Genomic DNA, 25,436 nt, shown 5'->3' on the forward strand with positions numbered 1-25,436 from the left:
CAACTCCGTGTCAATCAGACGGAAAGTGTCCTTCTATACTAATTGACTGTGATGCACAGTCAACTTTCCAGAGTATGAATGAAGGGGTAGGTTTCTAAAGAAACTGTGATGCTGCGTCGGTGGGAGAGTATAGCAGGTAATTTAGTGTTCACAAATGGGTTGAAAACGTAAATTAGCCATCGTAGAGGGTAAAAAAACTGACGTTTCGAGCGTTAGCCCTTCGTCAGAGCGATGACGAAGGGCTAACGCTCGAAACGTCATCTTTTTTACCCTCTACGGTGGCTAATTTACGTTTTCAACCCAGTTGTTAACACTAAATTACCTGCTTTCCAGAGTATGCTCAGCGATTACAAGATCGAGCCATGTATTGGATGATTTCTTGGCGTTAGAGTTAGGTGTAAGTACTGGCGATCACATCGTCAGGTTCATGGCCTAAGTTGATATTCGCATTATTTACTGGGTGGTTTTCAGGCCTTCCTCTACGACAATACCTGCGACTTACTCCCAGTATTACCGAAAAGGTAATGAGTAGAATCGCTAACGTAGCCGTCCCGAAAATTAAAAGAATTTGCCATTTTTTCATTCCATCATCTTTCTCTCGGCTCTTCTCCCCCGATTCTTTATCTTTTGATGAGGTATTTCGATCGATTGTCACAGTCAACGAGAAAACGACTAACGTTTTAACATCGGCATTTTGTGACGCAGGCGTTGCTGTGATATTGACTTGCGTGACGATGCCAAGAGGGGTGTTGGGCTCAGATGAAAGGGTTAATAGAAATGAAGTAGTTTGTTGATGATCCATAAATATTGGAGACGGTTCAACATTACCATTTATACGAGGTTGTGATGTCAGCACCTGGGAATAGAAAGCAACAAACTGATTAAATAGGAGCAATCGTGGTGGTATTCATCACTCCAAAACTATGGACAAGCTTTGAGTGATATGTTCACCAAGTAGGGATGTTACTAAAAAAAAGGTAACGGATAAGCAGTGCCTCTATGGAATGAAAGGAAGTCTTTTGTCCAGATTATATTTCATGTTTCCCGGCAATTGTCAAACATGATTTTAAAATTGGCTTTGATTGATTGTCATTTATTACCAATTACTATATACTTACATGGAAGGTGAAAGTTTCAGCCGTAGCCAAATTCATAACTGTAAAATTGAACTTTGAACTTTCTCCAGTTTCCAAAGACAAGTCATGAGTGGGAACATTTGCCTGTAACCGGATGTATTTGAGCGCTGCCGTTGATGTTCCAGGCGTACTTGTTATTCGTTGTCCCCGTGGCGTGACAAAAACCGTAACATTAAACAGGTTCACCTCTTTAACATTTACAGCATCTGACTGTGCAATAGCCCTCACGCTTATTGTCTTCACCTCACTGGTGTTAAAACGTGAAGCAATAACCACGTGACCTGTAGTACTTGCGTTTGTTTTCAGAGAGAGGCTGAAGGGGATGACGTAACTTATGAGCGAGGACGTCTTAGTCACTCGAAACAAAAAGGACCCTTTGGAGCCAAGGTTGACGAGTGTGAAAGGTACCTTTATGGTTTCTCCTGGGTACAGAGTCACATCGGAGGTGTTTGGATGGACTCTAAATGACACGATGTCTGGAACGAGGCTTACAGAGCAAGTTCCCATGTTTCCAACGAGATCTACTCCGACGAAGATGACCTTTGGATGGCAACAGCTGGATGTGAATGATGCTGAAATCGGCGTATTAGCAGCTCCCTGGTTGAAAGCAGCCACTGAACGAAAATAAAGTAATATTAGTGATAAAAATTATTGATTTGCATTGCGCAAATATCAATCCCGGAAAATAAATTTTTTATCTGCGTATGGAAAGTAATAAAAGAAATGTTATTCTAGGCGATTTTTACCAGTTGATCACTATCTGTTTTGAGAGATTGGATCGGAAGTCTTGGCAGAATCCTTCTAGGAAGTCGCAAATTTTCGGTTCCTTGTAGAATTTTCCTGCGTGACTTAAGAATAACTTTCATTTGAGATTATTAGACACTCAAAAAAAAAAAAAAAAACAGAGGAATGACTTCATTTACCTTTGAGAGTTCCATTACGATTTTCTCGTGACGTAATAGACAAAAGCCCTTCTCCGGAGTCGTTGAACGTGACATGCGCAACCCACGTGCTGGAAACACACTCAGGTCTTCCGTATACCCCTGCGCATGACCCACTCTGGCTCGTTACATTACATAATGGTGGGGAGAGATCTGGGGCCTGTTGATGTCAAATAACGGTGGCACATGAATGAAAGTTAGGTCTGTGTTTTTCTTTGATATTTCCTCACATTGACATTTGTCACCATTTCGCTTACATAACGACGAATCAATGGAAGAAAACGACTCAACAAGGAGCTTAGTGTATTAATGATGATGATAATGATAGCAGTTGTGATAATGGTGATGGTGATGATGACTTAGGACCAGGTGATAACGGTAGTGATAAATAATAATAGCTTCCAAGGAGAAGAAATCTATTAAACGTGCATCTTCCATTGAAAGAGTTTTCTGATTATGTTTCTTCTCGCAAAATGCCTTTAACCTTTGAACTTTGCAAACTTTTCTTTAATTTCGCTCACCTTTGAAGCAACAGTAACAAATAAGACCATGAAATTCACGAGTTGAGTGAACCCCGAATCCTGAGATACGAATACTGTGACAGTGCTGGTGACACCATATTTTGCGTCACTCGGAGCTGCTAGAAAAACTCGAAGGAGAAGCGAATCATTCTTTCCTAAGCTTCGTTGGGATGGGTTAATACTTCTGAAAAAGTTCAGATCATCTGAAGCATTGAAATACAATTGCTGAAAATCTCCAGTGTTTACAACGCTGATTTCCAACTCCGAAGATTCTCCTGGGAAAATGGCGTTTGAACTGTTACTACTGTGGACGTTTTGGGACAGTTTGACGTCACCAAGAGTAAATAAAGTTGGCTTCACCCGCTGAAATTTGGCTCCTGTTGTGTCAAAACCTGTCACTTTAATTCTAAACCTGTCTACCGATGGAATAAATTTGACGTAATAGAAATCCTGGTAGAACCCTTCTCCTTGTGTTATGTTGAAGGTTTCCAAGCTTGTTCCGTCAATGCCAACAAGAGTTAAATTGGTCACTTCGTCAATTTCTTGACCAACGAAGTTCAATGTAAGAAGCAAAGTTTGACCTGTAATGGAGTGAACAAAAGGACTTGGCTTTTTTCCTGCCAAAAATAAGTTCAAACTTGCCCTTGGCCGTGAAAGCTTGATTGTCAGGCAGCGAGTTATCATTTCAATTATGGTTTCAACAAATACTTCGCATTAACTTATCCTGAGGAAGGGCCTTCCTGAAGGCTGTTTGAAAGAGAATTTATCAATTCAGTTATAAAAATCTGGAAGGTTATCGATACGCAAGCGTGTGATTTGCATTCTTCTGATTGGTTTCTGTGACTGTCTTACCTCTTAGAGGATTTCCAAGCACTCGCCTTGTGTTTCCTCGTTCCTCGTCCTCTACGTCCAAAAGCTGGTATGTAAAGTCGATTGAACTGGAACCAGTAGCTTGCAATGTATAGGGACCCTGACAGCTGACGGTAAGCTTCAGTGAGCCGCTGTTGAAATTGGCGATCTCTTTTATTAGAAGCTCACTAGAGGAGCTGATGATATTTTCCTGCATTCCTGAATTTCCTTCAAGAAAAACAAAGATTATTACTGAATATTACATAGGCTAGTTGATTACATTCTTAGACTTGTTGGCATTACAAATCAAATCAAATTACCTCTCTCCTTCATACATGAATGAATGAGGTTTTTTTTCTTTTAAAGAGGCTTTTTCGTGCACGCTCTCTATACCCCTGCACTACCATCACCATCATTTTCATCATCATTACTATGGTAAGATGACAGTAATGATAGCCGTGAATAAGGATGATGAAGATCATAATAATGATGACATTAGTCACACTTTTTTCATGTTAAAACCATTCTTTTCTGCTCCATTACCTTCAACACTAGTTACTTGTAAATTTGGTGATCCAGCAGCTGTTAGTATGAGAACTAAACTCTTTAGTGTGCTGTCGATATCAACAATATAAACAACTCTGCTAAAGTAACGTGCTGAAGTTTCTTTAATGTTTAGCAATTCAACTTCTTGCAGAGCCACGGATGAGTTTGATGAACCAGCAGGATCGATCACCTTGACAACATCAGCTACTTGAGCCTTACTAGTTCTTAGGACTTGTCCCCCTGTTTCAGTGGCGAGAGCCTGGTAAAGTGCCTGACCTTGAGCATTTCTCCTTACTCGCTGAATCTCTTTGCGGACGACCGCTACGTCCTGGATACGACTCGCTGACAAATCCCGTCTGCGTCGGCTACACTGACCAGTTAGAATGAAAGATATTTTAACTTTTTTGTCCTTCGCAAGGGACATGACCTCATTTTCACGCTGGAAGTCTTTCACATCTGCATCCGAAAAGTAGTAGATCACACTTTCAGGTAGGCAGTGGAGAAGAGCCTGATAAAGACCAGTCATTCCCAGCTCCGGACAATCTCCGCCTCCGTTTGCAGTTAAATTTTTTACCGCGTTGATCACTTGATAGGGGTCGTTTGTCACGGTGACAGGGCCAACCTCTGTGGGAGAAAATATGAGCTAATAACACATCTCTCCATAGCGAATCGTAGACCAAGCTAAATTCATGGAGTCAGCCCTCATCTTTGTGAGTCCAAGTAAAACAGCATGTTGTTTAAAGTTTATCAACTTCTAAAGTCCCTCAGTATAGTTGATTTACGGACGACCTTCTTTTATTAAACTGTAAACATTTTCCGGCAAGAGTTCGAGCATTTTCCTGGTTTATTGTGTTAAGACTCGGACGAGAAACATATTTTGACATGCCTCTCCAGGGTATTCCAGGGTACCAGGGGACACTCACAGATAACTGACGAAATATTTTGGAGGCAAGGGTGGGAGTGGGTCTCATAAGATTGATTAGCGTCCCATCCAAGAGGTGTTGTAATATACACAAGGTTTAAAGGTCACAGAAACGGAAAGAGCGCCGATTGTGTAGCTCACTTGTCTCAAGCGCAGACTTACCTGGATCGCTAAACGGCACAAGTATGTACGTGAAGGATACTCCTTCCTTTTCCAGAGTGTTGCGAACGAATTCAATTGAGACTCTCTTGACTTCCTCGATTTCATCTATTTTGAAAGGTTTAAAAATGCTTTATGTAATTATTGTGGCGATCTTACCACTTGTACAAATAAAATGATTTTGCGAAGTTGAGCGCACACTTCGCAAAGAATTAATTAACCAGGGCCTTTGTATTACATACACTTATAAATAATTTGACCTAGACTCACCGTGTCATTTTTTAGAGAAAACAAATAGTTCATAGAGAAATACAATCATTGAACAAGCAAAATAACCCTAACAAATGACATTGCAAACCAAGGTTTACTTATATCATTTCACATAACGAACTCGAAGGTCCCCCCCCCCCGTACTTTCCCACCCTCCCATTTTTTTTCCTTCAGTAATTTAATCGCAAAGCTCAAAGGACTCACCGCTCATGCTGCCTGATACATCAATTACCAAAGCCATGCTCTCGTCTGACTTCAAGTTGAGAAACTTGGCAAAGATGTCCTCGCCAACCGTCGAACGGACGTCGCTTAGAAAAAGATAAGTTGCTTCGAGGGCCAGATCAGCCGCGACTTTATGAAGGCTACATTTAAGAGAAATCAAGATCGTGCGCGTCAAATTAAAGAAAATGCTTACATGTTTTGAAACGAGCGTGACAAGATAGAGAAAATATGAATACCATACAAAGAAAGGTGCCCCATGCAGTCCTCAAGATTTAGCTTGAATGTTTAACCACAATGCTGCAGAGAATTCAAGGGATAGCCTTGCTAAAAGTAGGTTCATATTAGAGAAGCGTCTTAGTACTAAATACTGCCCATCCAAGAAGTACGCAGGTTGCTTGTCGTAGATGTTACCAATAATGCTCTGGAGCAGAGACGTGACGCATCAACGAAAACAATCCGAGGGTCTGGTGTTTTACATTTGATTCCTCTAAGCGAGCACTAAATCATGCTCGCACTTCTTTCCTTAAAGACTGATTTAAAAATTTACCTCTTTTCGTAGTCTTCTCACTTAAATATTAAATGAAAATTCTTTCATTACCCAAGTCTAACACTTGAATTATTTCTTACAAAGCTAAATAACGCATTGTTCTTTAAGCTCACAGTTGGTTAAATTTCATTTTGAGTTCGTTTCCTTGTGTAATTTATTGTTTCTTGGCCCCAGTGATGTTTGGGCTGAGCCATTGCATTTTCGTACTATATTCGTAATATAAATTTTAGCATTACACTAGTTTTGCTTCACAGCACTCTAATTGTATTCATAAAAGCGTATAAACTTCTCCTGCTCTGTGAACCGATTCGTACTCGAATGAGCCAGCTGTATATTTGTGCGAACGATTAGGAAAGATCAGTTCCTCGAGTGAAAAAATCAAATTTTTCGCTTCCTGTTCATGGACTCGATGTTCAACGTTCCATGATGAAACTGAGATGAAAGAGCTCTGAGATCACGAACACGTCTCTCCTCGCAAGACGCATGAAATCTTTTCGTGGTTTCTTTTTTTATTTGCTTTGTTTACAAAAGCACATTAGAAATATCACCAAAAATAGAATTACAATATATGCCAATTTGACACTTCTGGTAAATCCCCGTGGGGTTTGTTGTGTTAAGTAATTACTTATAAACAAAGGCTGGTGATTATTATATAGTATCATCATTGTTATGTAGTGTTGATAAACTGTATGGTTAAACAAGACCCCTTCTTTGATTTTATACGGCATGGCGAAACTGAGATGGAAGACATCAGGTTTTATATAAACATCTTTCCTCTTTCACCCCTCTCAGCCTTAAAGGATGTCTTTTCGACGTCAGACGGTTTTCCACCGATGCTTTTCATTAGATAAGCTCATTTCACACTTCGCCGAAGATAAACTTAAAGTCTTCTCTAATTTGACCCTTTTTCAGTATTTGTACTTTCAAGTAGCGGCTGATAACAAAGGCTCGTTTTTAAGATATTATATTATGTCAATTGCCCGTCTTGCTGAAACGGACTTCTTCCGGTCCTAATTATAGCAATGATCTTTTGTTATCGTTTACCAACTGTTGTGCTCAAAATAGTCGCTGACAAAGCACCCGGAAGTTTCGTTAACTTGGTAGTGCACTTTCACTTTCATTTCGACCAAATTGCATACAGATACGTTCTTCTACGTCTATAGGAACTTCTCTAATAAAAGAAAATGAATCTTGTGAGTTTTTTTTTTTTTAAGGATCTTCACCTTCACCTACACTCACCCGGACGATCAAATTACACTACTACGATCTTCACCTTAGCCGAATGCATTATTTTATGCGATCGTGCTACAAGAACTACAGCACGAAATTGCTAATACATGGCATTTTTTTCTTTGTCAAAGGTCTCATACCTTGCATGGGGCGATTCCTTTATCGACGTTGAATCTTTGTTAATTCCTCCCGTCGCAGACTGAAAACGACTGTCGTCTGTCCCTCCACCGTGGCTACACTTTCCTTTGTTTACCGGTTTCCTTACGTCTTGTCCTGACCGATATCCGCTCGTAAGTTTTCCTGTGATCAGATTTGTCCCACATTTATCATTTCTGTCTTGGTCTGAGAGACAGCTCGTGCATGTTGCTTCATTCGGTCCTGCAACGAATATTTCCGAAATCTCGTTTCCTGGTTGACCCAAAACATCAAATGGAACCGAATTGCCAAGCTCTATCCAGTTTGAGCGGCTGTAGAAATCTTGTAAAGTGTGCAGCGCAGAACCTGCCAAGTTCCGAGCATGTTTTAGCTTATCACCCTTCAGAAGGGAAGTTATCAGCTCTTGGCGCAATCGGATGAGGCGCTTTGCGCCTTTTTGGAACTGCTCGCCATCAAAATGTTCCTCTGCCTTCCTGTTTAAGGGATCCACTTCAACGTTAGCGCTCTGAATCTCGTTGATGGCATTGATGAACTTGATTTGCGAAGAGATGGTGTTCATAGCATCTTTACCTGCAGTCGGTTCCTCTCCTAATTCAGATAGGACACCTTGAAGAAAACCAGTCAAAGATTCGTTCTTCAAATACTGGGAGTTGTCGAAGAAAAAGTGTATAACTGTCTTAATTAACCCATTTCTTGTTATCAAAATGTGATCCTTTGTTTCTGATTTTTGTTTTGCTGAGTTAATCCTTGGAAGAAATGCATGGACCGTAAAAGATAGGAAAGACGCTAAAATAAAACACGCGGCAAAAATTTGCATACTTCCAGCTGTCATGAAAACTTGGGTTCAAAGGCTGCACTGGTAAAAATGTCTAAGAATTGTAAGTAGTGCTTCAGTTTTAAACTCCTGTAAATGGTACGACTAAAGATTGTCGGGTAATTAATGAGAGGGGATCATTCAAATGCTAAGAACTCTATACAGGAAATGACTTAATAGTCGTGGCATCTGAAACTAAATTTTGCAATGTCATGTAAACAGCAGGTCTGTGTAGAAAGTAACGTGACACATACCTGTTGCACGGAAACTTTTCGAAATGTCGAGATTGCAATTGATTATATGAGGGAAAATTTACAATGAAAACAGCAGAATTGGATTAAGTTCATTTTATTGCATTATTCAGGTTTAGAAAATTTGTAGTCAACGGTGCCATTCTTACGTCATAAAATAAGGTTCATTCAGGTAAAAATGGTTTAAATGTTTGTTTATTTCCTTTGTTTGTGTCCAATTTTTGCTCGGTTCTTACGTGTCTTTCTTTCTTCTTGGTTTACTGTATGGGTGTGAATGCTTTCTAACGATTTATAAAGCGTTTTAAGGGTTTAAATGCTGTTTAATGTTTTGTTTACATTTTTAGTTATTGTTATTGTTTCCGGTTTCTTTAAATTTCTAGGTTTCAGTCTTGTTATTTTTTTTTTGTTCTATTTCATTTTGTGTGCGGTGCGCTTGTTTGGCTGACACAAACAAACCAAAGGTAACTATCTGTAAGTGAAAACCTGAAAAGCGCTTATCCTTTGTGCCCTTGCTTTCCCTTCAGTTGTTTTCGTCTAAATAGTGAGGAAAAATGATATCCCCTTTAAGTTCATCAATTTTGATGTGACCCCAATCACCAGAACTCTTATCAACTAGTCTGACTTGGGCGTATTGACCAATGAATTCCTTTACGTCTCAGCTCTTACGGAACATTGTCTCGTTACGGTTGCCTGTTTCTGCTCTGACAACCTACAAGTAACAACAAAAATATCAAATATGTATGAAACTTTTATGCTTCTTGATTATCATGTAGTATGGAGTCTATTTTACAGTTTTGTATTCAATTACCTTTCTAACAGTATGTGCCGGTAAACCCTGAAGGACATTTACAACGAAATCCTTTATCAGTGTATCCAGCTTGACAAGTGCCATTGTTGAAACAGGGACTACTGGTGCATGGATTCTGATCAAGAAAAAATGACTGCGTATTATAAATATCCATGGTTAGTTATTACTTATTCTAAAAGGAACACTGTCTTGCTGGAGTGATAACTTCCTTAGGCTTTTAGATCAATTGAATATTAGAATCAGTTACACTTTGTCAATCATTAAACCAGAAAATCGATTAATCGAGTTACTGGATATTTTGTCAGGTTAAGTAGTAGTTGATTTATTAAGAATGGCTCCCACTCTTGTTAGCCACGGGTTCTTTGATTTTTCCCTTTTTTAACACTGAACAGAGAACACCACTGGTGTACGTTACTTCGGTATTTTACCTTGCTTAGGTGATTCCTAATTTTCCTTAAGTGTTCACTACCTATCTCTGTATCGAGAACTACCATACAAAAGATTGGTCACCAAAGAAATATGATGGGCCAATATCACCCCATCCATTCCCGTATTGGTACTAATCACGTGCTCTATTCTATCGGTTCACGGTACATTTTGCGGTAATTTTTAAACGAAAGTTTAAAAAGAAACTTTTGAGCGATAGGTAGAGAGTCAATAGGACTTATGGAACAATGAAATATATAATCTGTGGAAAAATCATTCAATTTCATACGAAATCGGGTCAAAAAGTTTCTCGTGATGCGCGATGCAAAATTAAGGAATTACCTTAATTCAATACAAGGATTGCAAGGCTAGCTTAAGAAGAAATCCGACAAAATTATCGCGCACAATAATTGTCCGCTGTCTGAAATAAGTCACTTTACCCCGATGCTTAGATGGATATAATCTTGTTTACTCTGAAGATCGGATGAGCCTGGACTTTCGTCTGAAGCACTGTTCAACTCACAAATGTAGTTGCCTCCTTGCGAAGGCCCCAAATTTATGGACACACAATTGGGCTCCATATAGCATAGCACATTACAGCTCCCTTGGTGGGGTACCTCTACAAGCCTGATTAAGTGCCCCTCCATGACTTTATTCCGTATTGGTTCTTTGAAAACAATGGCTCGACTTTCTTCACCTGTTTAGTATTAAAATAACAAAAAAGAATAAAATTATCAAGTTCATGCACGGTTTTGGTCTAGAGATAGAGATTTCAATAGCAGGGTAATATCAGGTAAAGATACGTGACTTTTGATATATTTTCCACACGCCCCCAAAAAAGCAAAAGAAGCTGAAATAATGAGATATCTATATCTAGATATATCAACAAAACATGACACACAAAAAAATACAAAAACAAAAAATTAAGTTATAATTAAGACTTAGCAATTAAAAAACACTGTTGGTGGGAGAAGTTACAGCGTAATCATGTATTCATGGTGGTGGCTCTTTCAAGCGGTGCGGATAAAAGGATATAACATCGGGGCAGATGTTCATAACATTTTTATCTCACGCTCATTAATTAGAGCCTTTTGAGATTGACCGGCGCCATTTCAATTGTGTTCAGCTATATTCGGTTCAATTTGCTCTTTCCAAACACACACCAAAAAAATAACTGAAATGCATTCTCCACGTAATTTATAACCGAAGAAGCAATGAGTGTATACGCTGAACATCAAGAAAATAATAAAAAATTGTAAACAAGAAAAAGAAAGTAGCAATGGTAGTAGCTTGATATGTGACTACAATTGTTAAAACTATGGGCAGTAAAGTTATGAGTTTCTTTTCCTGAAAGGAGTAAATGTTCCTGTTTGTGAAAAGGCCGCGTGCGTCATCATAGAATATCCTCTGCTAACGATCTCTGCTTTTACAGCAATGATTTTCAGTCTTAAATTAAAACTCCGCTAGAAGCTATTCCGTAACTGATATCAAACATTTCCCATGATTAAAGCTGTTTTCTCTAGGAAAGACATTCCTAAAACCCCGATTACGTAACATGTATAGACACCAGTTTGGAGCGTATTTCGATTCAATACACAAGTTTGTTGAACATCTAAAGCATATCATACCGTCTTGAGCCACAGCCTTTGAAAGAATTATGCAAAAGTATAGCTGTAGAATAAAAATGAAGCGAGACATCTTGAGAAGGAAAACAGATTACCGGTCTCGAGAACAACTGTATCTGCTTCATTCAAAGACGTTGTTTTAAAAACATTTTTCTTTATATCAAATTGCATTTTCATCTACCAATGAAATACCAATGAAATAAATGCTGTTTTGGCGACAAACTATCAGACACAATAGATTGATAAGATCGTGGTCCCCTCTAAATATGCAATATGTGTTACATCATTTATTTTTGATATAGTTTGTTGAGATCTGAATAGAAAAATTGTATTGCCTTGGCATTGCCTGTGAATAAGAAATGGCTTCTTCCGTGGAATCCCAATCGGGAGGTTTTGCTCAAATCTAATTTGACCTCTAGGGTCAAATTCGTTTCAGTGCATGTAGTTCTACCACGTGGTTTGTATACATGACAAAGAAGATACTAACTACTAAATATTGCAATGGTTTTACTTTGATCATGAATAACAAGTAAATGCATTTGGTGGGGTACGATAAAATCATCGCGAGTCGCGGTTATAAGATCTGTCCTTATAGAAATTCCTACTATTTCGCTTCCATAGCAGGTATCTCTATTACATGTACTTGTCGGTCTAAATCTGTGGAGGCACAAAAAAAAAAAAACAAACAAAAAACAATTTTTACACATAAGACGTGATGTATAAAAACTCAAACCTTTTTTAACAATGTAAAGTATAAACGTATCTACAATGGAGTTCTTATGTTACATTTAAATGTTTGTCACGTACACGTAATACTTCAGTGTCCTTAGTGCCATGCTACAAACTATGTTGGCAGGCAGTAAATTCTATTTGTGATGAGGATGTATTTGAAAAACAACAAATTTATTCAGCCTCTTTTTCTTTAATAGCAAATAACCGGTCAGAAACTCCCGTGCACTGTCACTTGGCATGAGCAAATTGTTTTATATACACAGGTGCCAAGTAACAGCGGGGCTCAGTATGCAAAGGAGGCAGGGTTACCAAGCTGGTCTTCAACGGTCGTGTGTCAAGGTGAATGTGTACGCGGGCCGTTAGAAACGTCTAAAACTCAAACGTGATTGGTTATCACCAGCCCGATTTGAGCACTAATAGGACAGTGTACGCGCCATGTTTTAATTCGACAGTGTAATAGGACAGCTACAGGGACAGTTAACAAGTCACTGATGCCTGTGTAAGTGGACAGAACACTTCATGTGCATGTGCTGCTGTCTCCCATTTCGCCGTGTTAACTGTTATATTATTGTGTAAAAACATAAAGTCAATGTCTAGTTTTACCTAGTTTCTTTCTCAAATTTTGTTATAGTTTTGATTAATTGGTAAAAGGACTTCATGTCGTCCAATTCTGTCTGTAATCATACTCGCGATTAATAAATCAGACTCCCACTTCGCAGTCGTTCAATATTGTATCTCACTCGTATGATTATAGATCGATTTGAAGTCCACTCAGCCCTATTGCCATTATTAGTGGACTACCCTATTTTTTCCTTCAGAAAAAAAAATTTATTTGAAGGAGAATAATTTTTATTAATTATTGTACACGGGATGATGGATTCTTCTTTTTAAGTTTGTGTACATTTATAGGCCCATGTAGCCATGGTGATGTCTCTAGTGTGGCACGTGTTTGAACCACTTCTGTTTGGCCTTGTGGGAGCTGAAGTCAGTGTAGAGTACATGAACAGTAAGGTTTTCGGTGAGTTATTACAGTGGAATAACAGGCAGGATGTTGGACACGAAGCTACAACCTGTATTAATTTTGTTCCCAATCCCTCTAAGGTCAACTCCTTGTCTTTACTCTCTCAAAAGCCAACTGTTTCACCTTGTGTCTCCAATGGCTCTAAGCTAATTTTTGTCTATTTTGATTTTTTGAATATTTCTTTACATTGGCTATTGAAAGACCCCTCGAGGGAGTAACAAATAAAGTTATTAATATTAATAATTTGTATTATCAAATTATTAGGTGTTACTTGGTGGTGGTATTAGTCTAGTGAGTTGATGATTTTTACTTGTTACATGGCGAAAGACTTATCTTCATTGCAGAATCAGACATTTTTGTAAGTCCCCTTCCCTGCCTGCTGATGGGTTCAGTCGACGAAAAGTGTCAGTATTGGCTGATTGCCGTATGAGTTACTGAATACTCAGCTGAACATCTCAATGGGTCTAACCCTAAGAAATGATTTTTTCCCTTTTTTTCCTAGTACCAACGGGTATTGCAAGTTTGGTTGTTAGTCTGGTTATACGGCTCTTCACCACTTATCTTGGCTTGCTCGGTAATGACCTCAATTTGAAGGAGAGACTGTTTATTGCCATAGCGTGGTCACCAAAAGTTACGTGTCAGGTTTGCAAAGAATAAAGAGAACATCAACAGATATTAAATTTGGCAGATTACGATAGTTCCTTTAGAAAGGAGGCATGGGGGGAGAAAACAAGCATAGAAAAAATAAAGAAGGAGGGAACCAAAAAAGGAAGGGATGGAGGATAGGTGAAGGCAGAGGTAGCAAAGGAAGGAGAGATGGAGGATAGGTGAAGGCTGAGGTAGGAAGAGAAAGGAGAGATGGTGGTTGGGAGATAAGGAGGGAGAGAGTGTGGGAGAGAGAGGGGAGGGGGAAGGTTGGAGGAAGGCAGGAATCTATGGAATGTTCAAATTATTCATTGAACCATGTGCTTAATTTAGGCTGCCATTGGCTCTGTTTCGCTGGACTTAGCTCGACAGAAGGGCTTTACAGGGCAAATTGAAGAGGGGTTTGGAATACAGGTGAGTTGCTTTCTCAGAGTGCACGAATTCTTTTATGATTATGGATTTCATGTTAGAAGGAACCCATTAATCTTCAAGCTAAAAGATACTTCCACTGTTTGTATATTTGTTATGATAGATTCTGACCATTGCTGTTCTGGTTATTCTCATCGCCTCACCCTGAGGCGTCATTAGAATCGTTTTGGAAGGACCGCGAATGTTATAGCGCAGTCTCCCTCAAGAAGTGGAGGTCGATGGTGTCCGACAGAAACCTTCTGGATCCCATGAAAGGAGGGAAAGTCGAATTATAGAAAGCACCGTGTAAGATTATTATATTTTATCTTTTTTTACAATATCGAGCGAAGCAAAGGTAAAGATTACTGAACCATAGATGTGTATTTTTAACTTACCGAAATGACAGAGGAAAAGATTATCCGCTTTGTCCCGAAATAATTATTTCTCAGTCGCAATTGACATCGAAAATGTCAAGTTAAATTTCCAAAAGCCTAGATAAGTAAGTGCACATTTACGCAGATTTATGTATTTAGAAATCAAGTCAGCGGCGTGAATTAAATGTATTTATTAAACAGTTTATTGAAATAATGCGCTACTATTACAAGCCTTTGACCATAAGCATGTAACTTACTGATCTTAAATATATCTACTATACTTCTTATTCTTCAGCATAGTGTCGAACACGACTGACTACCACTAAATGAAAAACTAAAAAAAGTTTTAGGCGATCATAAAACAAACCATTCTAAGTTATTAACTAATCAGCAGAAAACAAACATAAAACAAAAAAATCAAAAGCGAAAGCAAAACCAAAACCAAAAGTGAAAAAAGAAAACAAAAACAACAAAATCAAGAAACGAGAGAGAACAAGAGGGAAAACGAAAGCGAAAAGTAAAGTTGTGGCCCTGTGAACATAAATCAAAGTAAAGTGTATTTTAAACTTTGTTGAAAAAATAAACAGATGAACAGAATAAAATATACGATAATGCACTCAATGGATGAGATCGCAACTCCATGTCAATCAGACAAGTGTCCTGTCATACTTATTGACTGTGATGCACAGTCAGCTTGCTATGAATATGCTCAGCGATTACAAGATCGGATCATGTATTGGAGGATTTCTTAGCGTTAGATTCAGGTTTTCGTATTTGCAATCACATCGTTCAAGGTTGACATTTGCATCGTTGACTGTGTGGTTTTTGGGCCTCTTCCGCGACAATACCTGCGACTTACTCCCAATATTACCAAAAAGGTAATGAATAGAATCGCTAACGTAATTAAAAGAATTTGCCAAATTTTCATTTCATCATCTTTCTCTCGGCTCTTCTCCCCCGATTCTTTATCTTTTGATAAAGTCTTTTGGTCGGTTGTCACAGTCAACGAAAAAACGACTAACTTTTTTACTTCGGCATTGTGTGACGCAAGCGTGGCTGTGACATTGACTTGCGTGACAATGCCAAGAGGGGTGTTGGGCTCAGATGAAAGGATTAATAGAAAGGAATTAGTTTGTTGATGATCCATAAATGTTCGCGACGGTACAATATTGCCATTTATACGAGGTTGTGATGTCAGCACCTAGAAATAGAAAGCAACAAACTGATTAAACAGGAGCAATCGTGGTGGGATTCATTTCTTAAAACTTTGGACAAGCTTTGAATGATATGTTCAGACAAGCAGTGCTTCTATGGAGGGAAAGGAAGTCTTTGGTCAAGGCATTGTAATTCGTGTTTCCTGGCAGCAATTGTCACACATGATTTTAAAGTTGTCTTTGACTAATTGTTATTATCACCAATTATTATATACTTACATTGAAGGTGAAGGTTTCAGCCGCTGCCAAATTCATAACTGTAAAGTTAAGCTTTAAAATTTGTCCAGTTTTCAAAGACAATTTCTGAGTGGGAACATTTGACTGTAACTGGACGTATTCGAGCGCTGCCGTTGATGTTCCAGGTGTACTTTTTATTCGTTGTCCCCGTGGTGTGACAAAAACCTTAACATCAAAGAGTTTCACCTCTTTAACATTCACAGTATCTGACTGTGCAACAGCCCTCACGCTTATTGTCTTTGCCTCGCTAGTGTTACCACGCGAAGCAATAACCATGTGACCGGCGGTACTTGCGTTTGTATTCAGAGCGAGGCTGAAGGGGATGACGTAACTTATGAGCGAGGACGTCTTGGTCACTTGAAATAAAAAGGACCCTTCGGAGCCAAGGTTGACGAGTGTGAAAGGTACTTTTATGGTTTCTCCTGGGTAAAGAGTCACTTCGGAGGTGTTTGCATTGACTCTAAATGATACGATGTCAGGGACGAGGCTTACAGAACAAGTTCCCATGTTTCCAACAAGATCCACTCCGACGAAGATGACCTTTGGATGGCAACAGCTGGATGTGAATGATGCTGAGATGGGCGTGTTAGCAGCTCCCAAAAAGTAGAGGAATGACTCCACTTACCTTGAAGAGTTCCATCACGGTTTTCTCGTGACGTAATAGACAAAAGCCCTTCTCCGGAGTCATTGAACGTGACAACCCACGTGCTGGACACACACTCAGGTCTTCCATAAACTCCTGCGCATGATCCACTCTGACTCGTTATATTACATAATGGTGGGGAGAGGTCTGGGGCCTGTTGATGTCAAATAATGGTGTCGCATGAATGAAAGTTAATTCTACGTTTTTCTTTGATACTGCCCCACACTGACATTTGTCAACGTTTCCCTTACATAGCAACTAATCAATAGAAGATAATGACTCACTCAACGAGGAGTCCAGTGTATTAATGACGATGGTAATAATGATAATAGCAGTTGTAATGATGATGACTTAGGACCAGGTAATAATGATGTGGATAAATAATGAGGTGTATTTTCCACTGAAAGAGTTTTCTGATTATGTTCTTCTCGTAAAATACCTTTAACCTTAAACTTTGAAACCTTTTCTTCCGTTTCACTCACCTTTGAAGCAACAGTAACAAATAAGACCATGAAATTCACGAGTTGAGTAAAACCCGAGTCCTGAGATACGAATACCGTGACAGTGCTGGTGACACCATACTTTGCGTCACTCGGAGCTGCCAGAGAAACTCGAAGGAGAACCGAATCATTCTTTCCTAAGCTTCGTTGGGATGGGTTGATACTTCTGAAAAAGTTCAGATCATCTGAAGCATTGAAATACAATTGCTGAAAATCTCCAGTGTTTGTAACGCTGATTTCCAACTCTAAAGATCCCCCTGGAAAAAAGGCGTTTGAACTGTTACTACTGTGGACGTTTTGGGACAGTTTGACGTCACCAAGAGTAAATAAAGTTGGTTTCACCCGCTGAAATTTGGCTCCTGCTGTGTCAAAACCTGTCAATTTAATTCTAAACCTGTCCACCGATGGTATGAATTTGACGTAATAGAAATCCTGGTAGAATCCTATTCCTTGTGTTATGTTGAAGGTTTCCAGGCTTGTTCCTCCAATTCCAACAAGAGTTAAATTGGTCACTTCTTTGATTTCTTGACCAACGAAGTCCAATGTAAGAAGCAAAGTTTGACCTGTAATGGAGAGAACAAAAGGACTTGGCTTTTTCCCTACCAAATATGAGTTCAAATTTTCCCTTGGCCGTGAAAGCTTGATCGTCAGACAGCGAGTTATCATTTCAATTGAGGTTTCAACAAATATTTCGCATTAACTTATCCTGAAGAAAGGTCCTCCCGGAGGCTAATTCAAAGAGAATTTTTCAATTCAGTTATAGAAATCTTAAAGGTTATCGACGCGAAAGCGTGTGATTTACATTCTTCTAATTGGTTTCTCTGATTGTCTTACCTCTCAGAGGATTTCCAAGCACTCGTCTTGTGCTTCCTCGTTCCTCGTCCTCTACGTCCAGAAGCTGGTATGTAAAGTCTATTGGACTGGAACCAGTAGCTTGCAATGTATAGGGAGCCTGACAGCTGACAATAAGCTTCAGTGAGCCGCTGTTCAAGTTGGTGATCTTTTTTATTAGAAGCTTACTAGAGGAGCTAATGATTTGTTCCTGCATTCCTGAATTTCCTTCAAGAAAAACAAAGAGTATTACTGAATATTAAATAAGCCAAATGATTGCATTCATGGACAAGCTGGGCTTAAAAACCTGAAATTATCTTTCCTCTTTCCTAAATGCATGAATGAATAAGGATTTTTTCAAGTGGCTTTTACGTGCACGCTCGACTATGTCCCTGCACTAACATCACCATCCTCTTCATCATCATTACTATACTGGCATTGATAAAAGTAAAGATGACGGGAATGATAGGAGGGAATAAGGATTACGATAGCAACAATAATGATGACATTAGCCATACTTTTTTCATGTTATAGCCATTATTTTCTGTCCCCTTACCTTCAACATTAGTTACATGTAAATCTGGCGATCCAGCAGCCGTTAGTGTGAGAACTAAACTCTTTAGTGTGCTATCGATATCAACAATATAAACAACTCCGCTAAAGTACCGTGCTGAAGTTTCCTTGATGTTTAGCAATCCAACGTCTTGCAGAGCCACGGATGAGTTTGATGAACCAGCAGGATCGATCACCTTGACAACATCAGCTAATTGAGCTTTACTAGTTTCCAGGACTTGCCCCCCTGTCTCAGTAGCGAGAGCCTGGTAAAGTGCTTGAACTTGAGCATTTCTCCTCACTCGATGAATCTCTTTGGGAACGACTGCTAAGTCCTGAATATAACTTTGTGAAAAATCCCGTCTGCGCCTGCCTCGGCCACACTGACCAGTCAGAATGAAAGATATTTTAACTTTTTTGTCTTTCGCAAGGGACCTGACCTCATTTTCACGCTGGGAGTCTTTCGCGTCAGCATCCGAAATGTAATAGATCACACTTTCAGGTAGGGAGTGGAGAAGAGCCTGATAGAGACCAGTCATTCCCAGCTCCGGACAGTCTCCTCCTCCGCTTGCAGTTAATTTTTTTACCGCGTTGATCACTTGATGGGCGTCGTTTGTCACTGTGACAGGGCCAACCTCTGTGAAAGAAAGTATGAGCTAATAACACATTGATATCTATAATTCTCCATAGCAAATCGTAGACCAAGTTAAATTCATAAAGTCAACCCTTATCATTATGAGTCCAATTGAGTAAAATAGCGCGTTGTTTAAAGCTTTATTAACTCATTAAGTCCCTCAGCGTGGTTGGTTTGCGGAAAACCCTCTCTTAGCTTATTAAACTGTAGGCATTTTCCGGCCAGAGGTCGAACACTGTCCTGGTTTATTGTGTCGGGACTTGGGCGTGAAAGGTATTTTGACACGCCTGTCTCCACTCAGAGGTATTTCCAGAGTACCAACGAACACTCCCAAAAAAACTTACGAAATATTAGGGAAATGGGTTTCTTAAGATTGATTAGCATCCCATTCAGGAGGTGGTGTATTACTCAGGGTTTAAAGGCCACATTAACGTGAAGAGTGCCGATTGTGACTCACTTGTCTCGACCGCAACTTACCTGGATCGCTGAACGGCACAAGTATGTACGTGAAGGATGCTCCTTTCTTTTTCAGAGTTTTGCGAACGAAGCCAATAGAGAGTTTCTTGACGTCCTCGATTTCATCTATTTTAAAAGATTTAAAGAAATACTTTATGTAACTATTGCGACGATCTTACCACTTGTGCAAATAATAGGATTTTGCAAAGTTACGCGCATACTTTGTGAAGAGTTAATTTACCAGGTCCTTTGCATTACATACACTGACCTAGACTCACCGTGTCATTTTGAGAGAAGAAATAGTTCATGGAGAAATACAACGATTGATTAAGCAAAATAATCTTAGCAAATGACATTGCAAACTAGGGTTCACTTATACCATTTCATAACATACTCGAACCCCCCCCCCCCCCCCCCCCCCAGTTATTCAAGGACTCACCGCTCATGCTGCCTGATACATCGATTACCAAAGCCATGCTCTCGTCTGAATTCAGGTTGAGAAACTTGGCAAAGATGTCGTCACCAACCGTCGTACGGATGTCGCTTAGAAAAAGATGGGTTGCTTCGAAGGCCAGATCAGCCGCGACTTTATGAAGGCTACATTTAAGAGAAATAAAGATCGTATGCCGTAAATTGAAGAAAATAATTACATATTTTGACACGAGCGTAACAAGATAAAAACAGTCTGAGTACTATATAAAGAATTGAGCCCATTCCTTCGGATTGAGCTTGGATGTTTAACCACAATGCTAAAGAGAACTCAAGAGATAGCCTTGCTTAAAGTAGCTTCATATTAGAGAAGCGTCTTTAGCACTGCATACTGCCCATCCACGAAGTATCTGGAGCCAAGAGGTGACGTATCAACTAAAACAATTTGAGGGTCTGGTGTTTTTTACATATGATTTCTCTAAGCGAGCACTATATCATGCTCGTACCTATTTGCCCAATGACTGATTTAAAATCTACCTGTTTGGTAGTTTGCTCACTCAAATAATCGACGAAAATTATTTAATTACTCTTGCCTAACGCGTGAATTATTTCTTACAAAGCTAAATCGCTCACTGTTCTCTCACAGCTGGTTATATTTTATCTGGGGTTCGTTTCCTTGAATAATAATCTATCTTTCTTGACCCCAGTGATGTTTGGGCTGAGCTATAACATTTATCGATAGTAATAATTACAGTATTACATTAGTGTTGCTCCACTGCTATGGTGCTGAAGTGATGAAACTGAGATGAAAGACCTCAAGTATCACCTAAACATTTCTCCTCTTTTACTCCTCTCAGCTTGGAAGGATGTTATTTTCGATTCGGTTTTTTACTCAGACGGTTTTCCACCAATTCTTTTGTTTACATAAGCTCACTTCACACTTCGTCGAAGATAAATTAAAGGTCTTTTCTGATTTGACCCTTTTTTTGCATGTACTCTCAAGCAGCTGCAAATAACAAAGGCCTGTGGTTTTTATATTGTATTACGTCATGCGTCAACTGTCCGTCCTGCTGAACAGACGTCTTCCGGTCCTACTTATGATAATGATCTTTCAATATCGTTTACCAACTGTCGTGCTTAAAATGGTCGCTAACAAAGCACCCAGAAGTTTTGTTCGCAGAGCACTTTCACTTTGTTTTCGACCAAATTGCATAAAGATACCTTCTTCTACGTCTGTAGAAACTTCTTTAATAAAGAAAATGAATCTTACGAGTTTATTCTAAGGATCTTCACCTAAGCCCAATGTGTTAGTTTATGCGATTGTACTACAGGAACTACAGAACTCTATTGATAGTAAATGGCATTTATTTATTTCTCTATAAAAGGTCTCATACCTTGCATGGGGTGATTCCTCTATCGACGTAGAATCTTTGTTAATTCCACCTGTCGCAGATAGAAAACGGCTGTCATCTGTCTTTCCACCATGACTACACTTTTCTTTGTTTATCGGTTTCTTTACGTCTTGTCCTGACCGATATCCGCTTGTAAGTTTTCCTGTGATCAGATTTGTCGCACATTTATCATTTCTGCCTTGGTCTGAGAGACAGCCTCTGCATGTTGCTTCGTTCGGTCCTCCAAGAAATTCTTTCGAAATCTCGCTTCCAGGTTGACCCAAAATATTTAATGGAACCGAATTGCCAAGTTCTATCCAGTTTGAGCGGCTGTAGAAATCTTGTAAAGTGTGCAGCGCGGAACCTGCCAAGTTTCTAGCATGTTTTAGCTTATCACCCTTCAGAAGGGATGTTATCAGCTCTTGGCGCAATCGGATGAGGCGCTTTGCGCCTTGTTGGAACTGCTCGCCATCAAAGTGTTCCTCTGCCTTCCTGTTAAATGAATCCACTTCTGCGTTACCGCTCTGAATCGCGTTGATGGCATTGATGAACTTGATTTGCGAAGAGATGGTGTTCATAGCATCTTTACCTGCAGTCGGTTCCTCTCCTAATTCAGATAGGACACCGTGAAGAAAATCAGTCGAAGATTCATCCTTCAAATACTGTGGGTTGTCGAAGAAAAAGTAAATAGCTGTCTTTAGCAACCCATTTCTTGTGATCAAAGTGTGATCCTTTGTGTCTGGGTTTTCTTCTGCCAAGCTAATTCTCGGGAGAAATGCATGGACAGTAAAAGATAGGAAAGGCGCCAAAAAAACACACACGCAGCAAAAAATTGCATAATTCCAGCTGGGATGAACGCTTGGTTTGAAGGCTACAGTGGAAGGCTTATAATGTCTAATAAGAAGTGCTTCAGCCTTTATCTCTCTCTTTAATAGTAAATAAACAAGGGACTAATCAAATGCAAAGAACTCAAAACAGTAAATGACTTAACTGCCGCTCTCCCTGTGAGCGGGTCTTTTGACTTTCCGTCGGAAAAAAGTTTTCTTTAATTTTTTGCCCATGAAAAGCGGAAAGGACATATATTTCAAAAATAATTAAGCTCTTCTCCAATTCTCTTTTTCTGCGTCGCCACAAGCCAAAAATCATTTTTGGCTAGACCGACCGTGTGGACAGCGACCAAAAATGTAAATTTCACAGACATTATTGTCCAGCGCGCAGCGACTGCAATAATATAGCTCACAACAGGTGTTTATTAACTTCCGGAGTGTTTTTTAATTTCCGGAGTGCAAATTTTACGATTATTTGGCTCAAAAGTCCCTAAAGTAAGACTATTAATCGCAAATGGCATTTCTAGCGATTAATAGTCTGAAAGCGTCTTCTATCACGAATAATAATCGTGGTAAGTACGACTATTAATCGCGTACAAACTCATTAATAGTCGTGTTTGACTGGCTTTTAGATTTAATAGTCGTACATTGCACGGTTAATAATCGCATCTGACAGCAAATGTCCTTATTTATCGCGAGGAAACGTACTCTTCTCCAAAGAAAGTTCAAGCTCAACCTTTTTTTGAACGGCCGCCATTATGACCAAAAATTCAGAATTCAGTATTTCTTCGTACATGGCTTTTTAGGCAATAAATGTCACATATTTGAAGTTTTCTCGGGTTCAAGTTGTCAGTGAACTTCATTTCTGTTCAAAAAATGTGTTTACCAACAAAGTTTTCTTTGTTTTTCACTCTTCCACGAAGTACAGCGCGGGCTTACGGTGTTGTGAGAGACGTAATTAGGATTTCTTCTCGATGATAATGTACACAAAAACGTTTATTTTCGACAGGTTCGATTAAATTGAAGTTTAACCGAGAAAAAATACAAACAAACAGCCAAGTAAGTCGAAGTACGTCAAATTCTTCCCAATTACAGCTTCTTGTGAAGCTGGACGTAAGTTTACGAGCAAGCGACAGATGAAAACGGCAGCGGTGAAGAGTGCCAAAGATGGAATATGGTAAAATTTTTTCATGCTTGGATAACTTGCATTCCCTTGCGCTAGTAGTTTTGGAAATGCAGAATTGGAAATTGCCAGGCTTAATCCTTTGAAAGGAAGAAAAAGGCAATGTTTAATTGATATCCTTTCCCCGTTTTGTTTTGAAGATACGTAATCCTAGAAAAAAATGCATTGCATTCATGTTAGCGAAGGAGAGAGAAGTATTTGAGTCGCGGCCAAATTTCTCCACGCTGCCAGACTCTTTCCAAAACTTGTGCTAGCGCGTTTTATTATTTGTACAATATCCGGCACATTAGGAAGTATTTGTCTCGTGAGTCCACCGTGAGGCTTGTTCACGCGTTCATCACAAGCAGGCTTGACTACTGTAATGGTTTATTGTACGGTGCTCCTGAGTATCTAATTAAGAAACTTCAAAGAGTCATGAATGCCAGTGCTCGATTGGTTTACTGTGCACCAAAGTATTGTCACGTTACTCCTTTGCTAAGAGAACTCCACTGGCTACCAGTGCGCTTGCGCGTAGATTTTAAGATTCTCCTTGTTACATTTAAGATTCTTCACGGTGTTGCGCCTAGCTATCTTAGGGATCTTGTCTCTGTCTTACCGGTCTCACGTTACCAACTACGCCGTAACAATAATGGTATATTGTTAGAAAGACCTCAGCTAAGAACGAAGAAGACCTTGGGAGATCGCGCGTTATCGATGGCTGCCCCCTTTTTATGGAACAGTCTTCCTCTGCCAATTAGACAGGAAACATCAATCGACTCTTTTAAACGCTCTGTTAAAACATTTATTTTAAAAAGGCTTTTAGTTAGATTATTTATTTATTTATTTATTTATTTATTTTTTATTTTTATTATTTTTATTTTTTTAATATTGTAATGTTAATATTGTAATATTGTAATTTTACCGAGTAATTTTACTGGTTTTAATTTAGTTTTTAATAATATTGTAATGCGCTTTTGAGTATTTTTATAGAAAAAGCGCAATATAAGTATTAAATATTATTATTATTATTTCCAGTAATTGGAGACTCAAACTCCTCTGAAACTGAGAGAGCTACAAAAAATTATTCAATGAAAGAGCCACGATGGATGATGGTTTCTAAAATGCACTGTAGAATAATAATCACATCACTTCAAGCGATGTGCAAAGTTACAGATGATAATAAGAAATCGACTATAAAAATAAATCTTGTCTTCGCAAACAATTGCCAGCTGAAAAGCTTTTTTCCCGCGAAAATCGGATTTTCGCGGTAGAAAAGAGGAAGTCGAAGAGTTTTCTTTTTTAGGCCATGGCAAATAAATACTCTCAAAATCTCTGTGAAAAATGTTAAGGCTGAACGAGAGAGAAAATTTCTTATTTATATTCCCAACAGATTTTTTTTTAGCGGAGTGGTGCGTGACGTAGGCTTCGAATTCCTGCATATTGAATTTTGACCGCGGATCAGAAACACTTTCAATGAGAACCCATATTTGTTCTTGTACATTACTTTAGTTTACCTCTCAGGAATATACTAATCGAACGAAAGAAGTTTCGGAAATCATGAAACCCATTATGTGCTTAGATCTAAATAATTCGTATCAAAACAAAGCATCGATGAAATGAGTCGACAGTCACGCACTGTCGTCAGATGTTTTTATCAGGTTTGAAATTTTTTGAATGAAAGAGTGTAGCAGCTATTTTTTGAAAGAAATGAAGAGAAGCCGTTCTTGTTGTTGCCTGCTATCGGTTTCGGGTAAAACGATTACATTTTGCTGTTAAATAAATAACGCCATCACCAAATAAACATCTTACCGAGTCGGCGTGACATTGCAAACTCTAAAATACGTTTTCACAAAAAAATTCGAAAAAGGTTTTTGCACTCCTATTCTTCGATTGCAAACACGTGAGTAAACTTACTTACGTCATTGCCGTCCGCCATGCTGGTGGTGTAAACACATTA

General features: G+C 39.1%; 4 protein-coding genes across 5 annotated transcripts; 1 reads left to right on the plus strand and 3 right to left on the minus strand.

Annotated features, from left to right (window-relative positions):
• Positions 1-254: 254 nt before the first annotated feature.
• On the minus strand, positions 255-8,760 carry LOC113685812 (uncharacterized). Of its 2 annotated transcripts, none has more exons than XM_089179956.1 (9): positions 7,484-8,760; positions 5,549-5,706; positions 5,078-5,182; positions 3,991-4,617; positions 3,451-3,675; positions 2,599-3,179; positions 2,060-2,237; positions 1,119-1,750; positions 255-856 (listed from the first exon to the last, which is right to left on the minus strand). In XM_089179956.1, the coding sequence occupies exons 1-9, from the start codon at positions 8,329-8,331 to the stop codon at positions 392-394; spliced, it is 3,819 nt and encodes a 1,272-aa protein (XP_089036082.1). In that variant the 5' UTR covers positions 8,332-8,760; the 3' UTR covers positions 255-391. The 2 variants fall into 2 exon arrangements, with proteins under 2 accessions (XP_089036082.1, XP_089036083.1); XM_089179957.1 differs by lacking the exon at positions 7,484-8,760 and adding an exon at positions 5,803-6,594 and having other exon boundaries at positions 256-856.
• LOC149040859 (sodium/hydrogen exchanger 9B1-like) lies at positions 8,607-15,026 on the plus strand. The gene is made up of 6 exons (XM_089179962.1): positions 8,607-8,736; positions 9,384-9,527; positions 12,419-12,494; positions 13,065-13,173; positions 13,679-14,235; positions 14,354-15,026. Exons 2-5 carry the CDS (start codon positions 9,481-9,483, stop codon positions 13,831-13,833), a joined length of 387 nt encoding a protein of 128 aa, XP_089036088.1. The 5' UTR covers positions 8,607-8,736; positions 9,384-9,480; the 3' UTR covers positions 13,834-14,235; positions 14,354-15,026.
• LOC113685821 (uncharacterized) lies at positions 10,125-11,600 on the minus strand. The gene is made up of 2 exons (XM_027203383.2): positions 11,427-11,600; positions 10,125-10,495 (listed from the first exon to the last, which is right to left on the minus strand). Exons 1-2 carry the CDS (start codon positions 11,494-11,496, stop codon positions 10,230-10,232), a joined length of 336 nt encoding a protein of 111 aa, XP_027059184.2. The 5' UTR covers positions 11,497-11,600; the 3' UTR covers positions 10,125-10,229.
• Positions 14,780-25,415, minus strand: LOC113685822 (von Willebrand factor A domain-containing protein 7-like). The gene is given in 10 exon segments (XM_089214653.1): positions 14,780-15,804; positions 16,037-16,675; positions 16,678-16,851; positions 17,180-17,760; positions 18,032-18,256; positions 18,585-19,217; positions 19,692-19,796; positions 20,110-20,267; positions 21,494-22,416; positions 25,398-25,415. Coding segments are annotated over 10 exon segments (3,897 nt in total). The 3' UTR covers positions 14,780-15,363.
• Between the last annotated feature and the right edge of the window lie 21 nt (positions 25,416-25,436).

Source organism: Pocillopora damicornis, chromosome 8 (genome assembly GCF_964200805.1).
Source record: "Pocillopora damicornis chromosome 8, jaPocDami1.2, whole genome shotgun sequence".
Lineage (NCBI taxonomy): Eukaryota > Metazoa > Cnidaria > Anthozoa > Scleractinia > Pocilloporidae > Pocillopora > Pocillopora damicornis.

Coding starts and splice junctions, on each gene's coding strand:
- LOC149040859 (XM_089179962.1), top strand. CDS start 9,481: ATGGATTCTGATCAAGAAAAAATGACTGCGTATTATAAATATCCATG. Junction 9,528..12,418: donor GCGTATTATAAATATCCATG/GTTAGTTATTAC, acceptor TTATATACACAG/GTGCCAAGTAACAGCGGGGC. Junction 13,174..13,678: donor CATGAACAGTAAGGTTTTCG/GTGAGTTATTAC, acceptor TTTTTTTCCTAG/TACCAACGGGTATTGCAAGT.
- LOC113685812 (XM_089179956.1), bottom strand. CDS start 8,331: ATGACAGCTGGAAGTATGCAAATTTTTGCCGCGTGTTTTATTTTAGCG. Junction 5,707..7,483: donor AAGGAATCGCCCCATGCAAG/GTATGAGACCTT, acceptor TCTTAAATGTAG/CCTTCATAAAGTCGCGGCTG. Junction 3,676..3,990: donor ACAAGTAACTAGTGTTGAAG/GTAATGGAGCAG, acceptor TTTTTCTTGAAG/GAAATTCAGGAATGCAGGAA.
- LOC113685821 (XM_027203383.2), bottom strand. CDS start 11,496: ATGTCTCGCTTCATTTTTATTCTACAGCTATACTTTTGCATAATTCTT. Junction 10,496..11,426: donor AAAGGCTGTGGCTCAAGACG/GTATGATATGCT, acceptor AATACTAAACAG/GTGAAGAAAGTCGAGCCATT.